Here is a 22,728-nt window from a genome sequence, read left to right on the forward strand (position 1 = left end):
AAAATGCATCGAACCCTACTTGAAATCGCAGTGTGTCTCTCTCTTCACGCATCCATGATTTATCCATAACAAATATCCTAACAAAAAAAATTCAGTATTTATTAACCAATTATAGCTAGTTACTAATTACACAATATAACTAACTAGGTTTCTCACAATTAATTCATATTAATTTATATATTACTAAAATTCTTGTTTTAGTTTGGTTCATGTTATTAACTTGTCTAAGTTGTAAAAGTTGTAATTAACTAACTAGGATAGTGTTTAGTTAATTAGAATGTTGGTAGAATTGAAATGACTTTTCCTAAAGTGAATCCATTTATTTGTTTGGTTTGTCATTTATAATTGAAAAGTTTATATAAATGTGTATATAATTATTTGTGTTATGTCACCTAATTTCTTATAACTGTGTTGTAATCAACTAGATATTTGTGTTATGTCAATATTTATGTTTTTTTAGTAAAATTTATCTTAATTCTACTGAAATTTCGACAGTATAACAACTGTAATTACACGTTCCTAAAATTTTTTAAAGTGTCTAAAATAACAAACAAAACAAATATAACAATACCAAACAAACAAAATAACATAAACAATACAAAATTTATCCACCCATCTGACCGCAGTACATGTATTCGCAGAACCTACTTCACTACGGATGAATATTTAAGATATTCAAACTCAACTAACATGCATTGATAATTAATTAAATAATAAGAAAAAGTTAATGAATGTATATACCTATAGCAAGCTCAAATGCGATCAACACAAAATTATGTCAAACCTATAATATAAAGAAATACAACAAAATTTGCAAGATTAATTATTTTATTACTTACTAATTATAAAAAAATAGTAACAAGTTACTAGTTACTAAATTATATATACATATATAATCAATTATATCCCACACTAACACAATTTTAAGAATTTTATTTCTAAACTAATTAAATCCCTCCTATCTCATTCTCATTCACAATAAATATATACATATATTACTAAGAATATATACAATACAATTACAAATTGTATTTACATAAATAATATATACACATATTCTAAAATACAAAAATACATATATATATATACACTATATTGAGGTTTAAATTTTTACCTTATATATAAGCGCAATCCGACGAGCAATTCTGCAAAAAATCCAACAAATAATTTACAAAAATCAAAAATAAAAGAATGTACATTATAAAAATGAATAGAAACTATATTTATACCTTAATGGATGTTGAGATTCAACGTTTTCTCAACAAATAACGGTAACCGGATTTATACCCACTATTTTCTAATGGGTTCGGATGACACTTAAATAGGGAAAAAAATTAAAACTTTTTCAGTGTATGTAATTAAGTATCGAAAATAGAAGATTTTAAAAAAGAATGGGCTCAAATGGTGGAGAAATGGGGGAGAACTTGGCTGGCAGAGGTGGTGGTTGGCGAAGGGGAGGGTTTTCTGGTGGGTGGATGTGGTCTGGGTTTGGTTCGTGAGGAAGAAGGAAGAAGACGACGATAGGGTTATTTTATATAACCCTATGCCGTCATTTCTTATATAATAACCGACGGCATAGGGTACACGTGTCAAATTTCAAATGTATCCTATCCGTCGGTTATTATATTATATAAGAACCGACGATATAGGCCTCTCCCACAAAATGATCTATCGTTTAATTTCCAACTGACTCTAAATGGTATAATCCAATTCTATACATACGGTTTTTAAAAAAAAAAAAAAAATCGCCTCTAAACGTTAAATTTAGTTTCTTTTTTATAAAATGGGTTGAAAAAAAGGAAGTTAAAATCTATATTGTAGTAGTGTGATCATTTATTCAAGAATAATAATAATAATTCACTACACAGACTACCAAAATTAATTCAAATTATATAACCACACCATGCATGTTTCACGTCTACGCTGACAAATTAAACTTATTTTTTTTTAAGTATCATATGAATAACGTTGGGCCTTTTCAGAAAACTAATAAGAATAAATAACGTTGGCAAATTAATGTCCCTCAAATCTTAAAATAAATTAATTTTATAATGTATATATGTGTTTTTGGGTGAGAAAAGTAGTAGAATATTTAAAATAAAAATGAGGAAAAATAATAGTGTATATGTGGAGAAAATGGAGATTTAGGAGCGGTGACAGCTGTATTTTTTCGTTGAGATATGAGGAAATAGGGGTGTTCATTGGATCACATCCAATGGATTTGGACCCATCCAATCCAATCCAATTATTTATTGGATATTGGATTTTTCCATCCGATCCAATCCAATTGAATTGAGTCATCCGATCCGATCCGATCCAATGGATGTATTGGATTGGATCGGTTCCATCCATTGGATGCTTTAACTGGTTTTTTATCAGATTGGATTGGATCCATCCAATGGATCCCATGGATGAATCCAATCCATTTTAACCACTATTTAGGCTAATTTCATTAAAATATATATATATATATATATTAAAAAACATAATTTAAAACCTAATAATCTAACAAAAATAATGAAATAATATATAAAATATTAAATAAAATAATTAAATACATAAAATTATAAATATTAAATATGATTGGATGGACATTGGATGGTATTGGATTGGATTGGATCGGTTATCCATTGGATCGGATGTCTCATCCAACATCCGATCCGATCCAATTGGATTTTTAAAATTTGCATCCGATCCGATCCAATTATGATTGGATATCCGATTCTGTTGGATCGGTTGGGATTGGATCGGTCGGTTGGAATTGGATTGGATGACTTTCTGCACACCCCTATGAGGAAAAAAAGAAAAACCAAAAAATGAGGGGTTTTTTTTTTTTTGAGATAAAATGCTATTATATTAAACAAAGAGGTAAAATACAATAGCCATAATTGGCGGAGGAACTTCCTCCAACCATAAACATTTAGTTTCCGCCGAAAGAGCATATCTAGCCAGCAAGTGAGCGGCATTATTAGCAAATCTATAAATATGAGAGACCTGAGCTCCAGGGAAATTGGAAACTAAAAGAGAAATGTCGCTAAGCAAACTATGGAAATCAGAAACTAGCTCCTGCGAAGATAGTAAACCTTTAACTACTGCCAAAGAATTCGTTTCAATGAAGTGCACTGGTAGTTGAAGGTCCTTGATTCACTGTAGACAATGCATTAGAGCTAAGGCTTCCATAATGTCAGGCTTAAAACAACCTTTGAAGGGGCAAGACATTGCTGCAATAATATCACCAGAGCTATTCATAAGAACAGCACCAAACCCAGACATTTGATTCCTTGCGTTGATAGCAGCGTCTGTGTTCAGTTTCAGGCGACCCGAAGGAGGATTGATCCAAGAGACTGCCGAATCGCCTGTTGAAGAAAGTGCAGTAGAAGTTGTTGATGTCGTAGGTGCTGATGGTTGTGTAGCAGAGTGATAATCCTCCAAGTAAGAGAGTGCAAAATAAAGGAGAACATCATATGGTTTTGGTTTCGTACCATGTTTCTCTTTAATCCTTTCTGTCCAAATGCTCCATAAAATAGTAGCAAATTGTTCAAGCAGCAGAGAAGACCAGCAGGATGAAATATGAAGAAAAAATTCCATCAATTTCATTTCTGGTGGAAACAGATCAACGATATTGAAGGCTGAAGTTTGCCAAACTTTCTTGGCCCTTTTGCAGAAAAAGAGAGCAAGAGAGATGGTTTCTTTAGTTCTGTTACACAAAGAGCAGCGATCGGTATCCGAAATGTGTCGATAGTGAAGGATGTCCGCAACTGGGAGACAATCATGAATAGCACGCGATAAGAAAATTCTAATCTTTGATGGCACTTTCATTTTCCAAAACTTTTGCCACCATTGCTGAGCTTGAATACTGCTGCCATTCGGTTGTTGTTCTTCCAAATCTGTAGCAAGCTTGTACCCCGATTTAACCGTATAGAACCCATGAGAATCATGATGCCATATGAGTTGATCTTGCTGAGAAGTGAGTGTTAATGGCAAGCTTATTATTTTGGTGACATCCGATTCAAGAAAGAGCAAGGAAAGCTTGTAATGGTCCCATTGTCTATCATTATTTATAAGATCAGCAACCTTCATATTGATATTTGTCCCATTGAAAACCAGCGGCCTAAATGAAGTGATTCCAGGCTGCCAAGGACTTGATGCACAAAAAATGTTTTCACCATTACCAACCTACCATCGAAGCCCTTTTTGGAGAAGTTCTTTACCCCAAATAATTCCTCTCCAAGTTAAAGATGGGTAAGAACCCAAAGTAGCATCAAGAAAGGAATTATGCTTAAAATATCGAGGTTTGAGTATACGGGATAGTAGAGAATTGGGATTTGAAAAAATTAACCAAGCTTGCTTTGCCAATAAAGCTTGATTAAAATGAACAAAACTCTTAAAACCCATACCTCCTTGAACCTTTGATTGTGTTAGAGCCTTCCATGTTTTCCAATTTATACCCGATGAGGAGGAGTTAGAACCCCACCAAAATTTGTTGCACATGGTTTCAATCTGACCAATAAGAGATTTGGAGAGTTTAAAACAGCTCATAGCGTAAGTTGCGATGGATTGCGCCACCGCTTTGAGTAAAACTTCTTTGCCGCCAATGGAGAAGAGCTTCTCTTGCCAAGCTGATAATAAATTCCAAAGCTTATCCTTAATTTCACCAAAAAAGCATTTTTTTGTCTCTGCCTGAATAAGAAGGTAAGCCTAGGTAACGCTCATGACATGGTTTAATTTCCATTTGAAGAACCTGCTGTACATGCTGCTGGATCGCAAGAAGAGTATTCAGAGAAAAAGAGAGAACCGACTTTTCAACATTGAGACTTTGTCCTGATGCTCTGCAATAATAAGCAAGTGATCGCTTGATAGCCATGGCAGATTTTTGATTAGCACGGCAGAGAACAAGGCTGTCATCGACAAAAAATAAATGAGATACACTCGGAGCACCTCTTGCAATACTAAGGCCATGGAAATTGCCTCCTTGCTCTTCAAATTGAAAAAGTCTTGAGAGTCCTTCCGCGCATATGATGAATAAGAAAGGGGACAAAGGATCACCTTGTCGTATACCTCGGGTTGGAATTAGGTGACCACGGGTAGAACCATTGACCGAAAAGGAGTATGAGACCGTGCTGATACATCGAAAGCTTTGCTCATGTCAAGCTTAATGGCTGCATATCCTTCCTTGCCTCTGTTTAAGTGTTTTAAGGAGTGGAGGAGTTCAAAAGCAACCAAAACGTTATCCGTAATGAGCCTTGATTGGAGGAAAGTACTTTCAGATTCGGATATAACCATTGACAGATAAGGTTTTATTCGAATCACAATTGCTTTAGAAACTAATTTGTACAACACATTACAGAGGCTGATGGGTCGTAGCTTGGACATTGAATTCAGCTTCTTGACTTTAGGGATCAAAGTAATTAGAGTTTGATTGAAGCAAGAAGGATCCGCACCATTATTCAGCACTTCAAGGACAGTTTGGGACACCAAATCACCCACAATATGCCAATAATTAGTGTAGAACATGACCGACATTCCGTCAAGCCCAGGGCTGCTATCATCGCTCATAGAAGATAAAGCATTAAAAACATCCTCACGAGTGTATGGCGCCAGTAACGATCTGTTAATATCAGCTGATATGGTGCACGACACTGTGTGTAAAACATGTTGTACTGCTTCAGCATCAAAACCAGCAGTAGAGAATATATTTTGAAAATAATTCTCAACAATCGAACCAATTCCCTGCTGTGTAGTATGTAAAACGCCTTGGTCATCGAGAAGTTCTTTGATTGTGTTGGTGTTATTCCTTGTATTAGCTTTTTGGTGAAAGAATTTAGTGTTGGAATCACCCGATTTAAGCCATGAAGTCCTTGATCATTGTTGCCAATATTCTTCTTCTTGAGAGAGCAATTCGTCTAGGATGTGTTCACTTGATTTTAGTTCTTCAAAATGAGATCTACTAGTGTCATATGAGTTGTGAAGAGCAGCAATTTTGTCTTGAGAGATCTTGATCTTTTTTGGTAAGTCTCCAAATTTAACTCTATGCCAAGATTGCAAGTTGGTGGCAAAATCTGCAAGATTTTGCAGCAATTGTGAAGTCAGGTTTGCCAAAGAATTATGCCAGTTATTTGCAATAATGGTAGAATAATCATCTTCATGGAGCCATAGCCTTTCAAATCTAAATCTAGATTTGAATTTTTGTGCAGTAATAGACGAAAGAGGTTGAGTAGTAACCATGAGGGCCCTGTGATCTGACTGAAAAAAGTCAAGATGGGAAACAATTGGAACCTTAAAGTCATGTATCCAAGAAGAGTTAATGAATTCATAATCCAATCGTTCCTTCACATTGGAACCACAAGTATTGTTGTTGTGTCAAGTAAATCTCTCACCCTCAAAGATCAATTCTTGTAATCCACTTGCATCAATGGTGTTTCGGAAATCATCAATTTGGGAATCATTTTTATGGGGCCTCCTACCTTATCTGTGTGGGAAATAATCTCATTAAAATCTCCCATGATAAGCCAAGGCAGTAAAGGGGCCGAGTCTTTAAGCTTCTTTAAAAGTCCCCAAGTGAATTTCCTTTGTGCAACAACAGGAGATCCGTAAAAACCAGAGAAGTGACAAGTAGGCCCATCAAGAAGAGCTATGTAACAATCAACAAAGTGCCTTCCATAATTTATAATAGTTACATTTACATTAGAATTCCAAAGAAAAAGCAAACCACCACTAAGACCTATTCTAGGGACCTCTGTACCATTAGGAAATTTAAAGGCATTGCGAAATTTAGAAATAGAACCTACACTAAGCTTAGTCTCCATAATAAAAATTACATCAGGTTTTTTTTTTAGATATGAGCAGACGCAATTGACGGAATGCTCTCGGATCGCTCAAGCCCCGAGCATTCCAAGAGATGATATTCATGACGATTGGCGAGGCTGAACATCAGCCTTCACCAAGAGAGCACCATCACCATCGGCCTGCAGTGAAACATCAGTATTTTCATAAGAAGCTTCAGGATATTGATGTGTTGAAAGGTTGGTGGAATCTTCTAAAGGAGTCATTCTTGTTCGACATCTCTTCAGCACAGTACGCACATTACCACTAGTGGAAACATGCTGCCTTTTAGTGAAAATAGATGGCATTCTATTCTCAGTGTGGGTGAAAGTTGGTGAAGTAGTACTAGGAGTCGAAATGGTAGCAATTGAGAAATCCAAAGGAATGGATGTAACCAAAGTGGAATTTGTTGTTACTGGAGTGGAGTCTTGAGAAAAGGGGCGACTGCTACTCTGAGGAGGAACATGAACATATGCTGGAGGAGTTGCAACTGAAGCATAATTGATGTTGTTACAGAGACAGAAGCTGACTTATTGATGTTGCCTTGATGAATATTTTTGACTGCTTTAACTGTAGTTGAAGGAGAAAGAGATGCAGGGGTAGTTGAACAAATGATCGGCTTATCATCACAATGCTTGTCCAAATTAACAATCGAAGAAGTACCAGCCTTGGAACTACTTTCTGCCAAAAAGGACTGAAAATAAGTTGGCTTTGTTGATGCAGAGTGGCTGCTGTTGTCCTGGATCACTTGTTTCCCTTTTTCTCGCGAAGTGGCCAGTGGTGGAAGAGAAGGGAATGGTTTAGGGTGGTTGATAATAGGGGAAATAGTATTACGAGCCAGTCTAGTGATAAATGGCCATGGCCCTGCTTTAGAAAAATCTTGTCTATAGCGATCATAGTTGGACTTTGGAAGAGGAGATCCTTCAAGCCATGGACCATAAGGAAGGTCAGGTTCCTTGCCTTCATCCAATTTTTCCAGGAAAGATGGGCACTTATCAAAAACGTGGCCTATAATACCACATTCATAGCAAAAATCTGGAAGTCGTTCGTAACGATAATCAAGCCAAAGTTCATCAGACATCCAAGGGAAAGTGACTGTTTGGCCACGGAGAATGGGTTGAGAAACATCAATACCAATTCGGATACGGAGAAACGGACCCCATCCTTCATTGAGCGAGTCTTCATGAACATCGATGTAAGTACCAAGTAAGTTTCCAATAACCTTAGCTTGATATTCGGACTTACTCAAAAAGGGCATCGGAACACTTGAACCCAAAAAAGGAGTTATAGTATAAGAACCCAATGGAGCATTTGACAGAACAGTTGGAGTGCAGAGGATCATATGTTGGTTGTGGAAATGCCAAGGTTCCTTGGACAAAACTCTCATTAAATCACCTTCATAGCCAAAGGTGATCATAAAAGAATTCTCTTCATAGGTAGAGATAGTGACTTCAAATCTCCCTTTCCATTGAGTAGTAAGGAAGTTGGTAAATGGCTTTGGGTTAAAGCCTCTATGAGAGAAAATTCGACAGATAATGCGATGAGAGACAGGGCGAGTGGGCGGCCTAGGAAGATTGGACAAATTGACAACTTCTCTTTCCCGATTAGAGAGAGCTCGTGAAATATCAGGATTAAAAGTATCCATATTTGCAGTGGAATGAGACGCCTGTAACTGATGCAGAAGAAGAACCTTGAAGAAGAAGAAGAGGTTATAATTTGAAAAAAGAAGAGCGGGAGTGGTTGAGATACATGGGAAGAGGTTATAATTCAAAACCTGGGAAGAAATTAGAAGAGAAACAGTTAAAAAGAAAATAACGGAAACAACTGCCACAGAGCAAATTTTAAGGGCAGACAATGCTCACAAGTTCCATGTCACCAATCCAAATATGTTGACGGTTTCAGATATGAGATTATAAGGATTTATGGACCTATGTTTTCTGATTTTCAATTTTTGATATGGGGTTAGAGTATTGAAGACCTTTATTTTCGGTAATTTATGTCTCTAGGGCTTATGTCTTTAGTTATTTCGAAAACGAAAGACATAGATTCACAATTATTTTCTTTCTTTTTCTCCTACTTTTGTCTTCGAATTTTAATTTTTTTATTGTAAAAAGTTGAAAATATACACTATTTTTTTAGTAGTAAAAAAATATTGATTGGATTGGATTAAATCAACACTCTATTATAAATTAATACTTTATTTAAATTGTGAGGATAACTCAAGAGAGAAAAGTTGAACAATCAAATTAGGTAGAACAAACTATTAGGTGTTGTGAGGGTCTGAATACAGGATGAAATACGAGTAATTTTTTATACAAGTGTATTTTTCTCTTTTGCAATAGATGTTTAAATTTAAATAGGATATAAATAATTTAGTATGTTAATCTTAATTAGTACATTAGTATTATTTTTTCTTTAAAAAAATTATATTAAATGACCACACAATATATATTAAAAAATAATTTAGTTATCCTTAAAAAAATAGATTTATATTTTTTTGACTAAATAAATAATTAATTTAAATACAAAAAATTATATTTAATTCGTGTTTTTTATATTGGTGTAGTTTTTGTGTCTGTCTTCGAGCTTATCATGTGTCATGTCATACTTAAATACATATTTTTCGTATCGTGCCTAAATTTATATTTTTTTGTACTATGCTAGGCTTATGCACATATTTTTACGTGTTACGTCGTATCGTACCTCTCGGATTTGCGTCAAAAAACCACATGTTTTCTCTCTCTCTCTACCGGCTTACATGCCCATATATTTTTCAGTATAAACCCCAGCCGAATGTAGACATGTTTTCCTTAAACGTCTCAATTGATTTTTCTTAATTGTTGTTGAGTGGACTAGCTACCACAATTCCGTATATTGATTTTTTTTAAGTCATATATATGAATCACCATTACAATTATTAAAAACACTGTTCACATTCGTGTATATATATATATATATATATTAGCATATAACACATGAAAAATAAAAATAAAAAAAAAAAACATTTGTTTAGTTTTGAGCCAATTCTTAATAGGTAATCAGATTCCAAAAATAATTAAAAGTGATTGTATGATACTATCTATAGTTAGTAAGTACACATCTCTATTTTTCAATATATATTATATAGTATATATTATTGAATAATTGAGATCACGTAATGACGTATGCTCTTATATACATAGAGCTTGTAAATTAATATTACCATTACCTAAGTACTGAAAGCAAAAAAAAAAACAAAAGAAATATCAGGAAAATATGTTTAAATTGACATAAAATAAATAATAATTTATTAATTATTATTTATTATCAGCCCAAAACTTTGACCTTCTTCACTTCACACACGATCGATTTTATAACAAATATATGTAAGGAATCCATATGTATATTTTATTTATTTAGACTTCTATAAAAAAAAAAAAAAGTAGAGATACAAATGAAAAAGTCAAATATACCCCTGTGAAGTTGCACTATATAAATGTGAGCTCTCCAACACTTATATGGTATATAATCATTTTAATTTAAGATTCTCAATAATCAATATATTGAGCAAAATCTATAATAACATTAGTAAAAATGGAAGTAGAACAAGTCCTCCACATGAATGGTGGTGTCGGCAAAAGTAGCTATGCAAAAAACTCCTTTCTTCAAGTAATGTTATTATATCATGTGCATTGTTTTTCATATATTTATATATATGATATCTGTATGTATATATAACAGAAAAATAATTACTATGTACTTTTTGCTAAAGCTATGGGTACAAATTATAGGGTTTAAAAAACCACAACTTTGAGTTGAATTTAATGGACCATAAGCAAAAATAAAAAATTTTTGAGTCCTTACTATAAAGATAAATGATATTTTTAAAAATTATTAAAATAAATATATTTTTTTAAAGTATTTTTTTTATTTAGACCCTACAAATTATTAACATATTTGCTCGATTAAGCTAACATTTTGAGTATTACTGTTTTTTTTTCTTTTCTTTTTGTTTTTTATTTCTTATTGTGTTGTTTTTTTTTTAAACTAAAATAACTATTTTTTTTATATAACAATAGAGAGCGGTGATATCAATTACAAGGCCAATACTAGATGAAAGTATTACAATTTATTGTAATAAAATGTTGCCAAAGTGTTTGCGAATAGCAGACTTGGGTTGTTCCTCAGGCCCCAACACACTCACTGCGGTCTCCAACATTTTTGACATCATTGAAGCCTCTTCCCAATCCTTTAACATCAACTCACAAACTTTTCAAGTTTTCCTTAACGATCTTCCTGGGAATGATTTCAATGCAGTCTTCCAATCTTTATCGAGCTTTTATGAAAAGCTTAAGAAAGAAAAAGGTGACAAGTTTGGACCGTGCTTCATCACAGCTACACTTGTAGCCCAAAATAGACCATGCATGACTCCAACATGAAAGAAACAAATTATGAAAATAGAAAAACTAAATTAAAAAGGGAAGAGGGATGATCAATTCAGTAATCATGGTATAAATATTCTAATTATAACACTAATCCAAGTGGTACTGGTCTAATATTTGGTGATCAATGTCGCCTAGTGTTTGGCCTGTGGGAAATGACATTAATGGTAGTATTTGGTATTTTGAGTTAGAGGCAGGTGCAATGACATCCAAATGGGTGTTGTTGTTGTTGGATTTTTAACATAATATATATTGTGGTGTCTGGAAAAGGAAGATAAGTATGTGAAGGAATAAGGAAGTGAAGGGCGTAGAATTAAACAAGCTAAGAATAAAGAAAATAGTAGCAGTAATAATTTGACAAGTGGCTGGATATATAATTTCTTCCAGTGAATGCATGACAGACAGATCGACTCCATCTCTGTATATTATTGCAACCTCAACATGATTCTTTGAAGTGATAATTCCCAACCAACCACTAGAAAAGAAAGCATAATAAATTAGATGAGATCAATTAATTAATTATTCCCATTTAAACCATTAATATTGAAACAGATCTAGTAACAAAACACAGAGTATGGCTTCTATATTCAAATCAAAAGTACGTACCTTGTTGTTGTGGAGTTCGGACTTGACTTTGAGCTTGAGTACGAGTTGGCCTTTTCGGAAGTCGGGTTGTAGAGGTCTCCAATTAATTTTTGTCACCAAGTTTCAGAATTTCGTAACCCTTTTCTCATCTCATCAATGATGAAAAGGGTTATGAAATTCTAAAACTTCGTCACAAAAATAACAATGCTTTACTAGATCCTAGATCCGTACGTTTTTAAATGTTGAAAAGGCTTATTACTAACCTCTCCTCAATAATAATTAGAAATAGGTTATATGTAAGGGGTCGCAATATTAGGAAAAGAGATATTTATATACGAAATCATAACCATTTTTCAAAAAATTAGAATATATATTCAGAGGAATTGGTCTACTACGTATAATACTTCCATATATTAAAAAAGATATTTTAAAATATATCACAAAAAAATCTAATATTTTGTAAATATCTTTAATTATACGGAAAGTTATAAATTATACATTGTACATTATTTTTAGAAATTTATGAAAATAGAGTAAAAAAATATCAAAAATTAACACAAACAGAAAATAAAATAAAGACCTAGAAAAATAAACAAAAACCCTGTAAACTTCACTTCGAGATCCTTTGACTTCAAGGCAGAGATGACTTTTTCTTCTAGAGTTATCTCTTTATTCTATACTTGATAAAATTCTTCATTTTCTAGCGATTGATGAACAGTTCATCTAAAGTACACCAACGATTATAAGCATAATTTCATAATCAATATTATTAATTAAAATGCAAAACTACTAGCTATAATTGTCAATATATCTATAATGGGTTAGAAGGGTATGATACATAGATACTTTATTTTTTAAAAATAAAATAATAAAATAGTAAATATAAAAAAAAAATTATTTATTTATACACTTTAAAGTATATATATATTTTTTTTTGTATTTTTACGGAATATATGGTGCAAACCACGGAGCAACCAACAGAGCAACTTAAATTGCAACCCAATTCAAACCACAATCCACATCGCAACCCACACAACAATCCATATTGCAACTAACGGAGCAATCCAAAACATAAAAATGAAAAAAAAATCATAAAAATAAAAAAAAAATGAAAAGTGGTATATAAGATAATTTTACTATAAAAATAAGGATTATTTTACAAATACATAATAATAACAAAAAAAATTATTACAATACAGTTGTACGAAATTTTAAATATTTTTACGATTTACATGATTTTATTTACGGTTTTTATATGTTATACTCTTGTTAATTAGTTGTTAATTTTTTGTTATCTGTATGTTATTTTTTATTGTTGTTATGATGTTGTTTGGATGCAATTTTCCTATTACTTTCATGTAGTTTTCTTGTTATTTTTGAGTCTCAATAAAAAATCGTAAAAATGTAAAAAATAATCTTTAAACATAAAAATGTAAAAAATTTACAAAAAAATACTACTTCATGTAATTAATCCTAAAAAAATAAGTCAAAAGTTTTATGCACTTGTAGCCCAAAATAGACCATGCATGATTCCAAATCCACATGAATGAAACAAATGAAAATAGAAAAACTAAATTAAAAAGGGGAGAGGGATGATCAACACCATTAGCGGCGGACCCCTCTGCCGCTATTGCTGTCCATTCTGGCCGCTAAAGGGCATTAGCAGCGGACCTCGGCCGCTATTGGTCCGCCGCTATTGCTTGGCCGCTATTAATAGTATTAGCGGCCAAAAAAGGGGTCCGCCGCTAATACTATTAATAGCGGCGTAGCAATAGCGGCGGGACCCCGGTTTCGTGTTTCGAGACTGACAAAGGGCATTAGCGGCGGGGTCCCGCCGCTACTGCTCCGCCGCTAATACCCGTCAGAATAAAAACAAAATTAATAAATATTTATAAAAATTTATTTATATATTAATCCTATATATAAATAAATAATTATTTATATAAATATTTAATAAATAAAATCTAATTAATATAATTATAACAATTTAATAAAATTTATTGATAATTTAAAATTGTCTCGAAGGTAATTAACTTTAACATATTAATCCTAATAAAATATTGTCTCAAAATTAAACTAAATTATTACAAAACATAAATAAATTATTCTTTAACATCTTCATTCAGGTCTCTAATTATAAAGTCTTGATCCGGACCCAGAAGCTAGAGCGAGTAACTCATCACCATTTTGTAAAGTTCCAAGCTTCTGCAACTCATATATCTAAATACATAAAATGTATTAAAATGAGAGGAATATAAATGGTTGAATTAAAACTTTACAATTTTGTCATTATACCTTCTTATGAAACCACAGACGGAAAGTTTGCCTATGCAAGACATCGTGATTACCATTAGGATATTCATGCCTGATCTTGGCCAAATGTTCACTGTGAAGTATGATAATGTCAAGGTACGATAGAGGGAGATAGAGAATAAAAACTAAAAATTTAATAAAATAATTTATAAAAATGTAACAAACTTACTCTAAGTAAGCTTGGATTTCAGGAGAATTTTGAAGAATGTACCACTCAGCTTTTTCACGACCGATATGATCAAGAGGCTTGATAATTCCGCTAGTTAAAGGACGAGATTGAGAATTAAAAACTGAGAGATAGCGACACACAGAAGGCACATCTTCATTTCGATCAAGCCGATTAAATCTTGTTTCACACCCTTTAAAGTACATTGAACAAAAGGTTACTGCCTCATCAGCAACATAACCTTCTGCAATTGACCCTTCAGGACGTGCCTTGTTTCCCACATAATTCTTCAATTTTTTCATGTACCTTTCAAAAGGATACATCCATCTCATAAAGAACGGGCCACCCAATATCGCTTCTTCAGGCAAATGCAATACCAAATGTATCATTATGTCAAAAAAAGCTGGAGGAAAAATCAATTCCATCTTGCACAATAACAGAATTAAATTATTTTGAGCATCCTCCATATCTTTTACATTTAGAGTTCTAGAGCATAACTGTCGAAAAAAATTACACAGCTGAGTAATAGTTGTTGCAGTGTCACGAGGTAGAAATTTACGGACACCAACCGCTAGTACTCGCTGCATAATGACATGACAATCGTGGGATTTTAACCCAATAATGTTAGACTCATCTGGAGAAAAATTTGCTCTTTAAATTTGAACAGAAGCCATCGGGAAACTTTATTCCTTTAACAAACTGACAAAAAAGTTGTCTTTTCTCACGAGTCAAAACATAAGGAGCATGCGGTTTCATTAGCCTGCCATTCCCATCTTCATAAATCCACAACGATTCCCTAATACCCATCTTCTTTAAATCATGTCGCACATTGGTTGTGTCCTTTGATTTATCATTATCCAAGATGGTTCCTAGGAGACTATCACACACATTCTTCTCAACATGCATGACATCAATGTTGTGTTTTAAAATATTCGTGCTCCAATACTCCAACTCGTAGAAAATACTTTTTTTCCTCCAATTACAAGTTTCTGCAACTCTTCTACGTTTCACTCCCCCAAAATTTTCATGATGTCCGAGAATTTGGGGTTCGAGATTATTAACTTGTGATAATATCTCTTCACAAGTAAATCGTCTTGGAGGAGGTCTTCTTTCAACTTTACCATCAAATCGAGTATCCCTTCTCATTGCATGGTTACTTGGCAAGAACCTTCTATGACCAACATATGATGTCTTCCCGATCACTCGAATGGACGTCGTGTCTTCATTACAAGTAGGGCAAGCTTTATAACCTTGACCACTCCACCTAGACAAGCTACTACGAGCAGGAAAATCATTCACTGTCCACAAAAGTGCAGCACGCATGGTGAACATCGAGTTGGTCGAACTATCTCTCGTTGGTACCCCATTATTCCACAACTCCTTTAATTCATCCACCAAAGGTCTTAAAAATATATCCATGTCTTTGCCAGGAGATTTTGCACCAGGAATTAGTGTAGATAGCAAAAAATAGTTATCTTTGATACATAACCAAGGTGGTAGATTATAGTTAGCCAACACCACTGGCCACATGCTGTATGGAAGACTCATGTTGCCAAATGGATTAAATCCATCAGCAGCTAACCCAAGTCGAACATTTCTTGGGTCCCTTGCAAACTCGGGATGTTTTACATCAAAGTCTTTCCAAGCTAAACCATCGACCGGGTGTCGCAACACCACATCATCTTTTGATTTTCCAGTATGATGCCATATCATGCTCTTCGCTGTAATCCTCGAACTATATAATCTTTTAAGTCGATGTGTCAACGGAAAGTATCGCATGACTTTGCAAGGAACTTTTTTTGCTTTGCCGTTCTCGGAAGTAACCCAACGACTAGTTCCGCAAACTGGACAAGCCTCCTTGGATGCATTCTCCTTATAAAATAGGCAACAATTATACAAATAGACATGGATAGAGTCATAACCCAAGCCTAATTTCTTCAATCTCTTTTTTGCCTCGTAGTAAGTTGCTGGAATATTATTTTCCTTCGGAAATGCAAACTTTAAAAGCTTCAACAATTCTTCAAAGATGTTATTAGGAATTTTTCCTCTAACTTTTAAATGCAATAGCTTTGCTAAAAAGTTGAGAGACGAAATCCAATCACAACCGGGATACAATTCAGCTTCAATTTCCTCAAATAAGTCATCAAAATGAGGGTTTGTGGTTGGTTGTTCATCTTCTCCTTGTACATCCTCTGTTGTTGGGGGAAAGAAGTCTTCTAGAATAGGAATCATTTCATCCTCTAATTCAACATCGACAACTGCTACATCATCGACAACATCCTCAGGCTCGCCGTGATAAATCCACTTCTCATATCCTTCCATGAAACCTCGATCAAATACGTGTGCTCTAACCCTATCTATTTTTTCAAACCTACTATTTATACATCTCACACAAGGACATCGAATTCTTCCATCACAATCCTTATGTTCTGATGCCATTGCTAAAAAGGCTTGTAGACCATTCCAAAATTCATGGCAACCACGATTTTTGATTTTGGTCCAAGACTTATCGATTGTCGCCATCTACAATTTAGGCGACAAATAAAGTATTACAAATTTGCATGATTTGTTAAGTGTTATGAAATATAACAAAGCTATGGTATATATTTATAAGTATACCAAAGCATTGAGATATTCTTTTCAACATTAATAATATTTTATGAATTAGACACATTTAAATAAAAAATTTATTTATTGAATTATAATTGAAACTTAAATTTAAAAAATGAACAAATTACTCTTTAATAACATTTTAATTTTTATGTTATTTATTAATTTATATAAAAAAAATTCTTAAACTTAGTTTCTAGATTTAAATATTTATCTTTTTAAACAACTTATTAAAAGTTAATATACTTATCTATTTTTCCCATCTACAATATAAACCACAAATGTAATATTAAAAGTTTAATAATTTATAATACTATGAAAGTTTTTTAAATTACACACATGTTATTTCAACTTTAAGTAAAAGAATAATATTAACAATTTAATTGTAATAAACTTTAAAAAAAATTATTCATTTAATTGCCAATTATATTTAAATTACAAAATAAATAAATTCTTCATTATGAATTTTTATTTCAAACAAAATATATTATTTAAAATTAATATAATTTATTAAAATTTAAACTAATTTTTTTATTTAGTTTATAAAATTAAAAGTTTATCTTTATAAAATAAATTTATATTAAATTATAATTTTTTAATTCTATTATTATTCTCAATTTTTTATAATAATAAAATTATAAAAACATAAAATTCCATTAAGATGTTTTTTCTTAAAAACTTACATAAAAGTTTAATAATTTAATTACAATTTTTATTAAAATTAAAAAAAATCTTTTTATTTAACTTTTTAATTTTAAATATTCAAATTTTTATGTTATATTATACGTTTTTAATTTTTTCAATTATTTTTCATTTTTCTTTATTTAAAAAATAAAGAATTACAAAACTAAACACCTAAAATTAAACCAAATAATTTTTAACTATCCTCATTTTATTATGATAATATTACATATTTAACATACCCGATAAAATTAATTAAATCAAATAAAAATTATAATATAACAACAAAATAACAAAAATAAATACTTTCAATTCCACAAAATAAATTAAAAATAAAAAAAATACCACAATAAAATATGTATATAAACTTTACAAAATATATTTAATTAGTATATACACTCACCAAAATTATATATATTAAATCTATACATATATAAACAAAAATAACATTTATTATATATATAAGGGTAAATACCATTTTGGACCCTCTGTTTTGCAAAAGTTATCAATTAGACCCTGTGTTTTGTTAAATGACAAAATGGACCCTGTATTTTCTAAAATAGTAAAAATAGGACCCTGAGCTTAATTTTTGACAACTTTTTTTTTTAATACAACCAACTTGAAGACAATGCTTAATACGAACAGATACAAAAAATGTAAACAGTTTTGTCATAGCACTTTTAGATTGGATTATAATTAAACTTTATTTTGACAAAAAATCAATTCAGGGTCCTATTTGTACTAAGGGAACTCTCTAGGAAATAGCTTTAGGAATTATCAAGCCTTAGGGTTTTCTAGCAATGTGCTTTTTTGATAGAAAACTTCATCTCAATGAGCACATTAGACTCCTTTATATAGTGTTTAGATGATCACTCTTAGGATTCAAAATACCACCTCATTTCTCTCCCATAAATAAGTATTACATTTTGTAACAACTATATCATCATAATTTTGAAATCCTTAAACCAAATTGTGTAACAACCCTTTTATTACACTAATAATGCGTGATCAACACAAGAGTTACAAATGACAACAAATTGTAACTCCTCTCCAAGTTACTATGTAGGTTACAAAAATGTAAGTTAAATTATAGGTTACACATTTATTTACCATACACTTACTATAAATTATTCACATAATATTATATATTACCACATTTTAATCTACATATTATTATATTAAAAATAATATAACAATCCCCCACTAGATTAAAATGTGTGACACACTTGTAACATTTATTTAATCAATCAAAATATTATATCAAAATATAACATTCCCCCACTTTGATTGACTAAATACACACTTTTAAGAAGTCTTGCTTAGGTGCATTAGATAAAATGTCTTTCGACTTGAATTTTATCTTAGTGTAATTACCACAAAGTTTGATGATATTTTGGTTGCCGTAGCATTGAACCACTATTCCTTTAATACAAATCGGTGATAACACACACACTTGCTAATGCTCACTTGAGAATGCATGTCTCGCTCTTGCACGGTTAATGGCCATGTGCAAAATAGTAAATATAAAAAAGTTTTTTTTTTTATTTATACACTTTAAAGTATATATTTTTTTTTTGTATTTTTACGAAATATATAGTGCAAACCACGGAGCAACCAACAGAGCAACTTAAATTGCAACCCAATTCAAACCACAATCCACATGATCGCAACCCACACAACAATCCATATTGCAACCAACGGAGCAATTCAAAACATAAAAATGAAAAAAAAAATTAAAAAAAATCATAAAAATAAAAAAAAAATGAAAAGTGGTATATAAGATAATTTTACTATAAAAATAAGGATTATTTCACAAATACATAAAAATAACAAAAAAATTATTAAAATACGGTTGTACGAAATTTTAAATATTTTTACGATTTATATGATTTTATTTACGGTTTTTATATGTTATACTCTCATTAATTAGTTGTTAATTTTTGTTGTCTGTATGTGATTTTTTATTGTTGTTATGATGTTGTTTGGATGCAATTTTCCTATTACTTATATGTAATTTTCTTGTTATTTTTGTGTCTCAATAAAATTTCGTAAATATGTAAAAAATAATCTTTAAATATAAAAATGTAAAAAGTTTACAAAAAATAGTGCTTTATAATTAATCCTAAAAAAATAAGTCAAAAGTTTTATGCAGTTGTAGACCAAAATAAACCATGCATGACTCCAAATACATATGAATAGAAAAACTAAATTGAAAAGGGAAGAGGGATGATCAATTCAATAATCATGGTATAAATATTCTAATTATAACACTAATCCAAATGGTACTGGTCTAATATTTTGAGTTAGAGGGAGGTGCAGTGAAAACAGACTCGATCTCATGATCACCAGTAGAAATAGTGTTAATAAGTTTGAGGAGAACCTTCTGAAATTCCTCACCATCACTCCATTCATGAATTTTGGCCTTGATGAGAAGTGGGTCATTGGCAATTAATCTCCATAATAGGAAATTCTTTCTTGGCATCACAAAATCACTCTCTTCCAGCTTCAAGCTTGGGCAATAGTCATCAGCTTCATCACCAACATGAAAGGAGCAATAATAAAAGGAGTGTAAAAGTTAAGACACAGTACTGATCAACAACACCTTGAGATGAAGCATTAGAACCTAAAAGAGATTGAGATCAGGACTGTAAAAGGAATATATATCATATCAGATAAGTATGTGTGGTGGAAAGATTAGAAGGAATAAGGAAGTGAAGGGCGTAGAATTAAACAAGCTAAGAATAAAGAAAATAGTAGCAGTAATAATTTGACAAGTGGCTGGATATATAATTTCTTCCAGTGAATGCATGACAGACAGATCGACTCCATCTCTGTATATTATTGCAACCTCAACATGATTCTTTGAAGTGATAATTCCCAACCAACCACTAGAAAAGAAAGCATAATAAATTAGATGAGATCAATTAATTAATTATTCCCATTTAAACCATTAATATTGAAACAGATCTAGTAACAAAACACAGAGTATGGCTTCTATATTCAAATCAAAAGTACGTACCTTGTTGTTGTGGAGTTCGGACTTGACTTTGAGCTTGAGTACGAGTTGGCCTTTTCGGAAGTTGGGTTGTAGAGGTCTCCAATTTTGGTCACCAAGTTTCAGAATTTCGTAACACTTCTCATCTCATCAATGTTGAAAAGGGTTTATATATATATATATATATATATACTAGATGAGAGTTACGTGGCGAGCCACGTAAATATTAGTTTTATATAAGTTCTCATCTCATCTCATCATGCTTTTAATACTTTTGTTACTTGGAGAAAACTAGTTGAGAATCAAACTAGTAAAACTATGAATAAACTCAAGACTAATAATGGTCTTGAGTTTTGTTCTAATTATTTGAGTGAGTTTTGTAGGAAAGGAGGCATAAATAGGTATAAGATAGTTTTCAAGAATTCACAACAAATTAATGTATTGGCAGAGAGGATGAATAGGACACTCATAGAGATGATCAGAAGCATGCTTCACAATTGAGAGACTTTTTTGGGGAGAAGTTGTAAAAACAGCTAGCTATCTTCTAGAGATGACTTTACTTCCAGATCCTTTGACTTCAAGGCAGAGATGACTTCTTCTTTTAGAGTTATCTCTTTATTCCATACTTGATAAAATTCTTCATTTTCTAGTGACTGATGAACAGTTCATCTAAAGTACACTAACAATTATAAACATAATTTCATAATCACAATTATTAATTAAAGTGCAAAACTACTAGCTATGATTGTCAATATATCTATAATGGGTTAGAAGGGTATGATACATAGATACTTTATTTTTTAAAAATAAAATAATAAAATAGTAAATATAAAAAAAGAAAAAAATTTATTTATTTATAGACTTTAAAGTATATATATATTTTTTTTTTGTATTTTTACGGAATATATGGTGCAAACCACGGAGCAACAACCAGAGTAACTTAAATTGCAACCCAATTCAAACCACAATCCACATCGCAACCCACACAACAAACCATATTGCAACTAACGGAGCAATCCAAAACCTAAAAATGAAAAAAGAAATCATAAAAATAAAAAAAAATGAAAAGTGATTTATAAGATAATTTTACTATAAAAATAAGGATTATTTCACAAATACATAATAATAACAAAAAAAATTATTAAAATACGGTTGTACGAAATTTTAAATATTTTTACGATTTATATGATTTTATTTACGGTTTTTATATGGTACTCTTGTTAATTAGTTGTTAATTTTTTGTTATCTGTATGTTATTTTTTATTGTTGTTATGATGTTGTTTGGATGCAATTTTCCTATTACTTTCATGTAGTTTTCTTGTTATTTTTGAGTCTCAATAAAAAATCGTAAAAATGTAAAAAATAATCTTTAAACATAAAAATGTAAAAAATTTACAAAAAATAATACTTTATGTAATTAATCTTAAAAAAATAAGTCAAAAGTTTTATGCACTTGTAGCCCAAAATAGACCATGCATGACTCCAAATCCAATAATCATGGTATAAATATTCTAATTATAACACTAATCCAAGTTGTACTGGTCTAATATTTGGTGATCAATGTGGCATAGTGTTTGGCCTGTGGGAAATGACATTAATTATTATTAGTTCCCATGGTCAATTCAATAATAATCTTATAGATATTCTAATTATAACACGAGCTAATACACCTGCATGGTATTGGTCTAGCTAATATTATCACATAGTCTTCCGCCTAAACATAAATTTAATCATATTGCTTGGTATATTGACTTAAAGCCAGTTGCAGTGAAAACAGATTCGATCTCATCACCACTAGTAATAGTGTTAATAAGTTTGAGCAGAACCTTCTGAAATTCCTCACCATCACTCCATTCATGAATTTTGGCCTTGATGAGAAATGGGTCATTGGCAATTAATCTCCATAATGGGAAATTCTTTCTTGGCATCACAAAATCACTCTCTTCCAGCTTCAAGCTTGGGCAATAGTCATCAGCTTCATCACCAACATAAAAGGAGCAATAATAAAAGGAGTGTAAAAGTTAAGACACAGTACTGATCAACAACACCTTGAGATGAAGCATTAGAACCAATAACAGACTTTGGGAAAGATAAAAACAGAACACTTGTAACAATAACGACGTCGACTCTGCTCT

General features: G+C 31.7%; 3 protein-coding genes across 3 annotated transcripts; 1 reads left to right on the forward strand and 2 right to left on the reverse strand.

Annotated features, from left to right (window-relative positions):
* Positions 1-3,144: 3,144 nt before the first annotated feature.
* On the reverse strand, positions 3,145-6,806 carry LOC115695490 (uncharacterized). Its single transcript, XM_061118273.1, has 6 exons — positions 6,465-6,806; positions 5,919-6,243; positions 5,117-5,804; positions 4,742-4,898; positions 4,408-4,680; positions 3,145-4,131 (listed from the first exon to the last, which is right to left on the reverse strand). Exons 1-6 carry the CDS (start codon positions 6,804-6,806, stop codon positions 3,145-3,147), a joined length of 2,772 nt encoding a protein of 923 aa, XP_060974256.1.
* A 3,193-nt stretch (positions 6,807-9,999) lies between these two features.
* On the forward strand, positions 10,000-11,240 carry LOC133038909 (probable jasmonic acid carboxyl methyltransferase 1). The gene is made up of 2 exons (XM_061117556.1): positions 10,000-10,470; positions 10,881-11,240. Exons 1-2 carry the CDS (start codon positions 10,396-10,398, stop codon positions 11,238-11,240), a joined length of 435 nt encoding a protein of 144 aa, XP_060973539.1. The 5' UTR covers positions 10,000-10,395.
* Positions 11,241-14,937: 3,697 nt separating this feature from the next.
* LOC133039387 (uncharacterized) lies at positions 14,938-16,746 on the reverse strand. The gene has a single exon (XM_061118274.1). It carries the CDS (start codon positions 16,744-16,746, stop codon positions 14,938-14,940), a length of 1,809 nt encoding a protein of 602 aa, XP_060974257.1.
* Between the last annotated feature and the right edge of the window lie 5,982 nt (positions 16,747-22,728).

This window comes from Cannabis sativa, chromosome 6 (assembly GCF_029168945.1).
Source record: "Cannabis sativa cultivar Pink pepper isolate KNU-18-1 chromosome 6, ASM2916894v1, whole genome shotgun sequence".
Lineage (NCBI taxonomy): Eukaryota > Viridiplantae > Streptophyta > Magnoliopsida > Rosales > Cannabaceae > Cannabis > Cannabis sativa.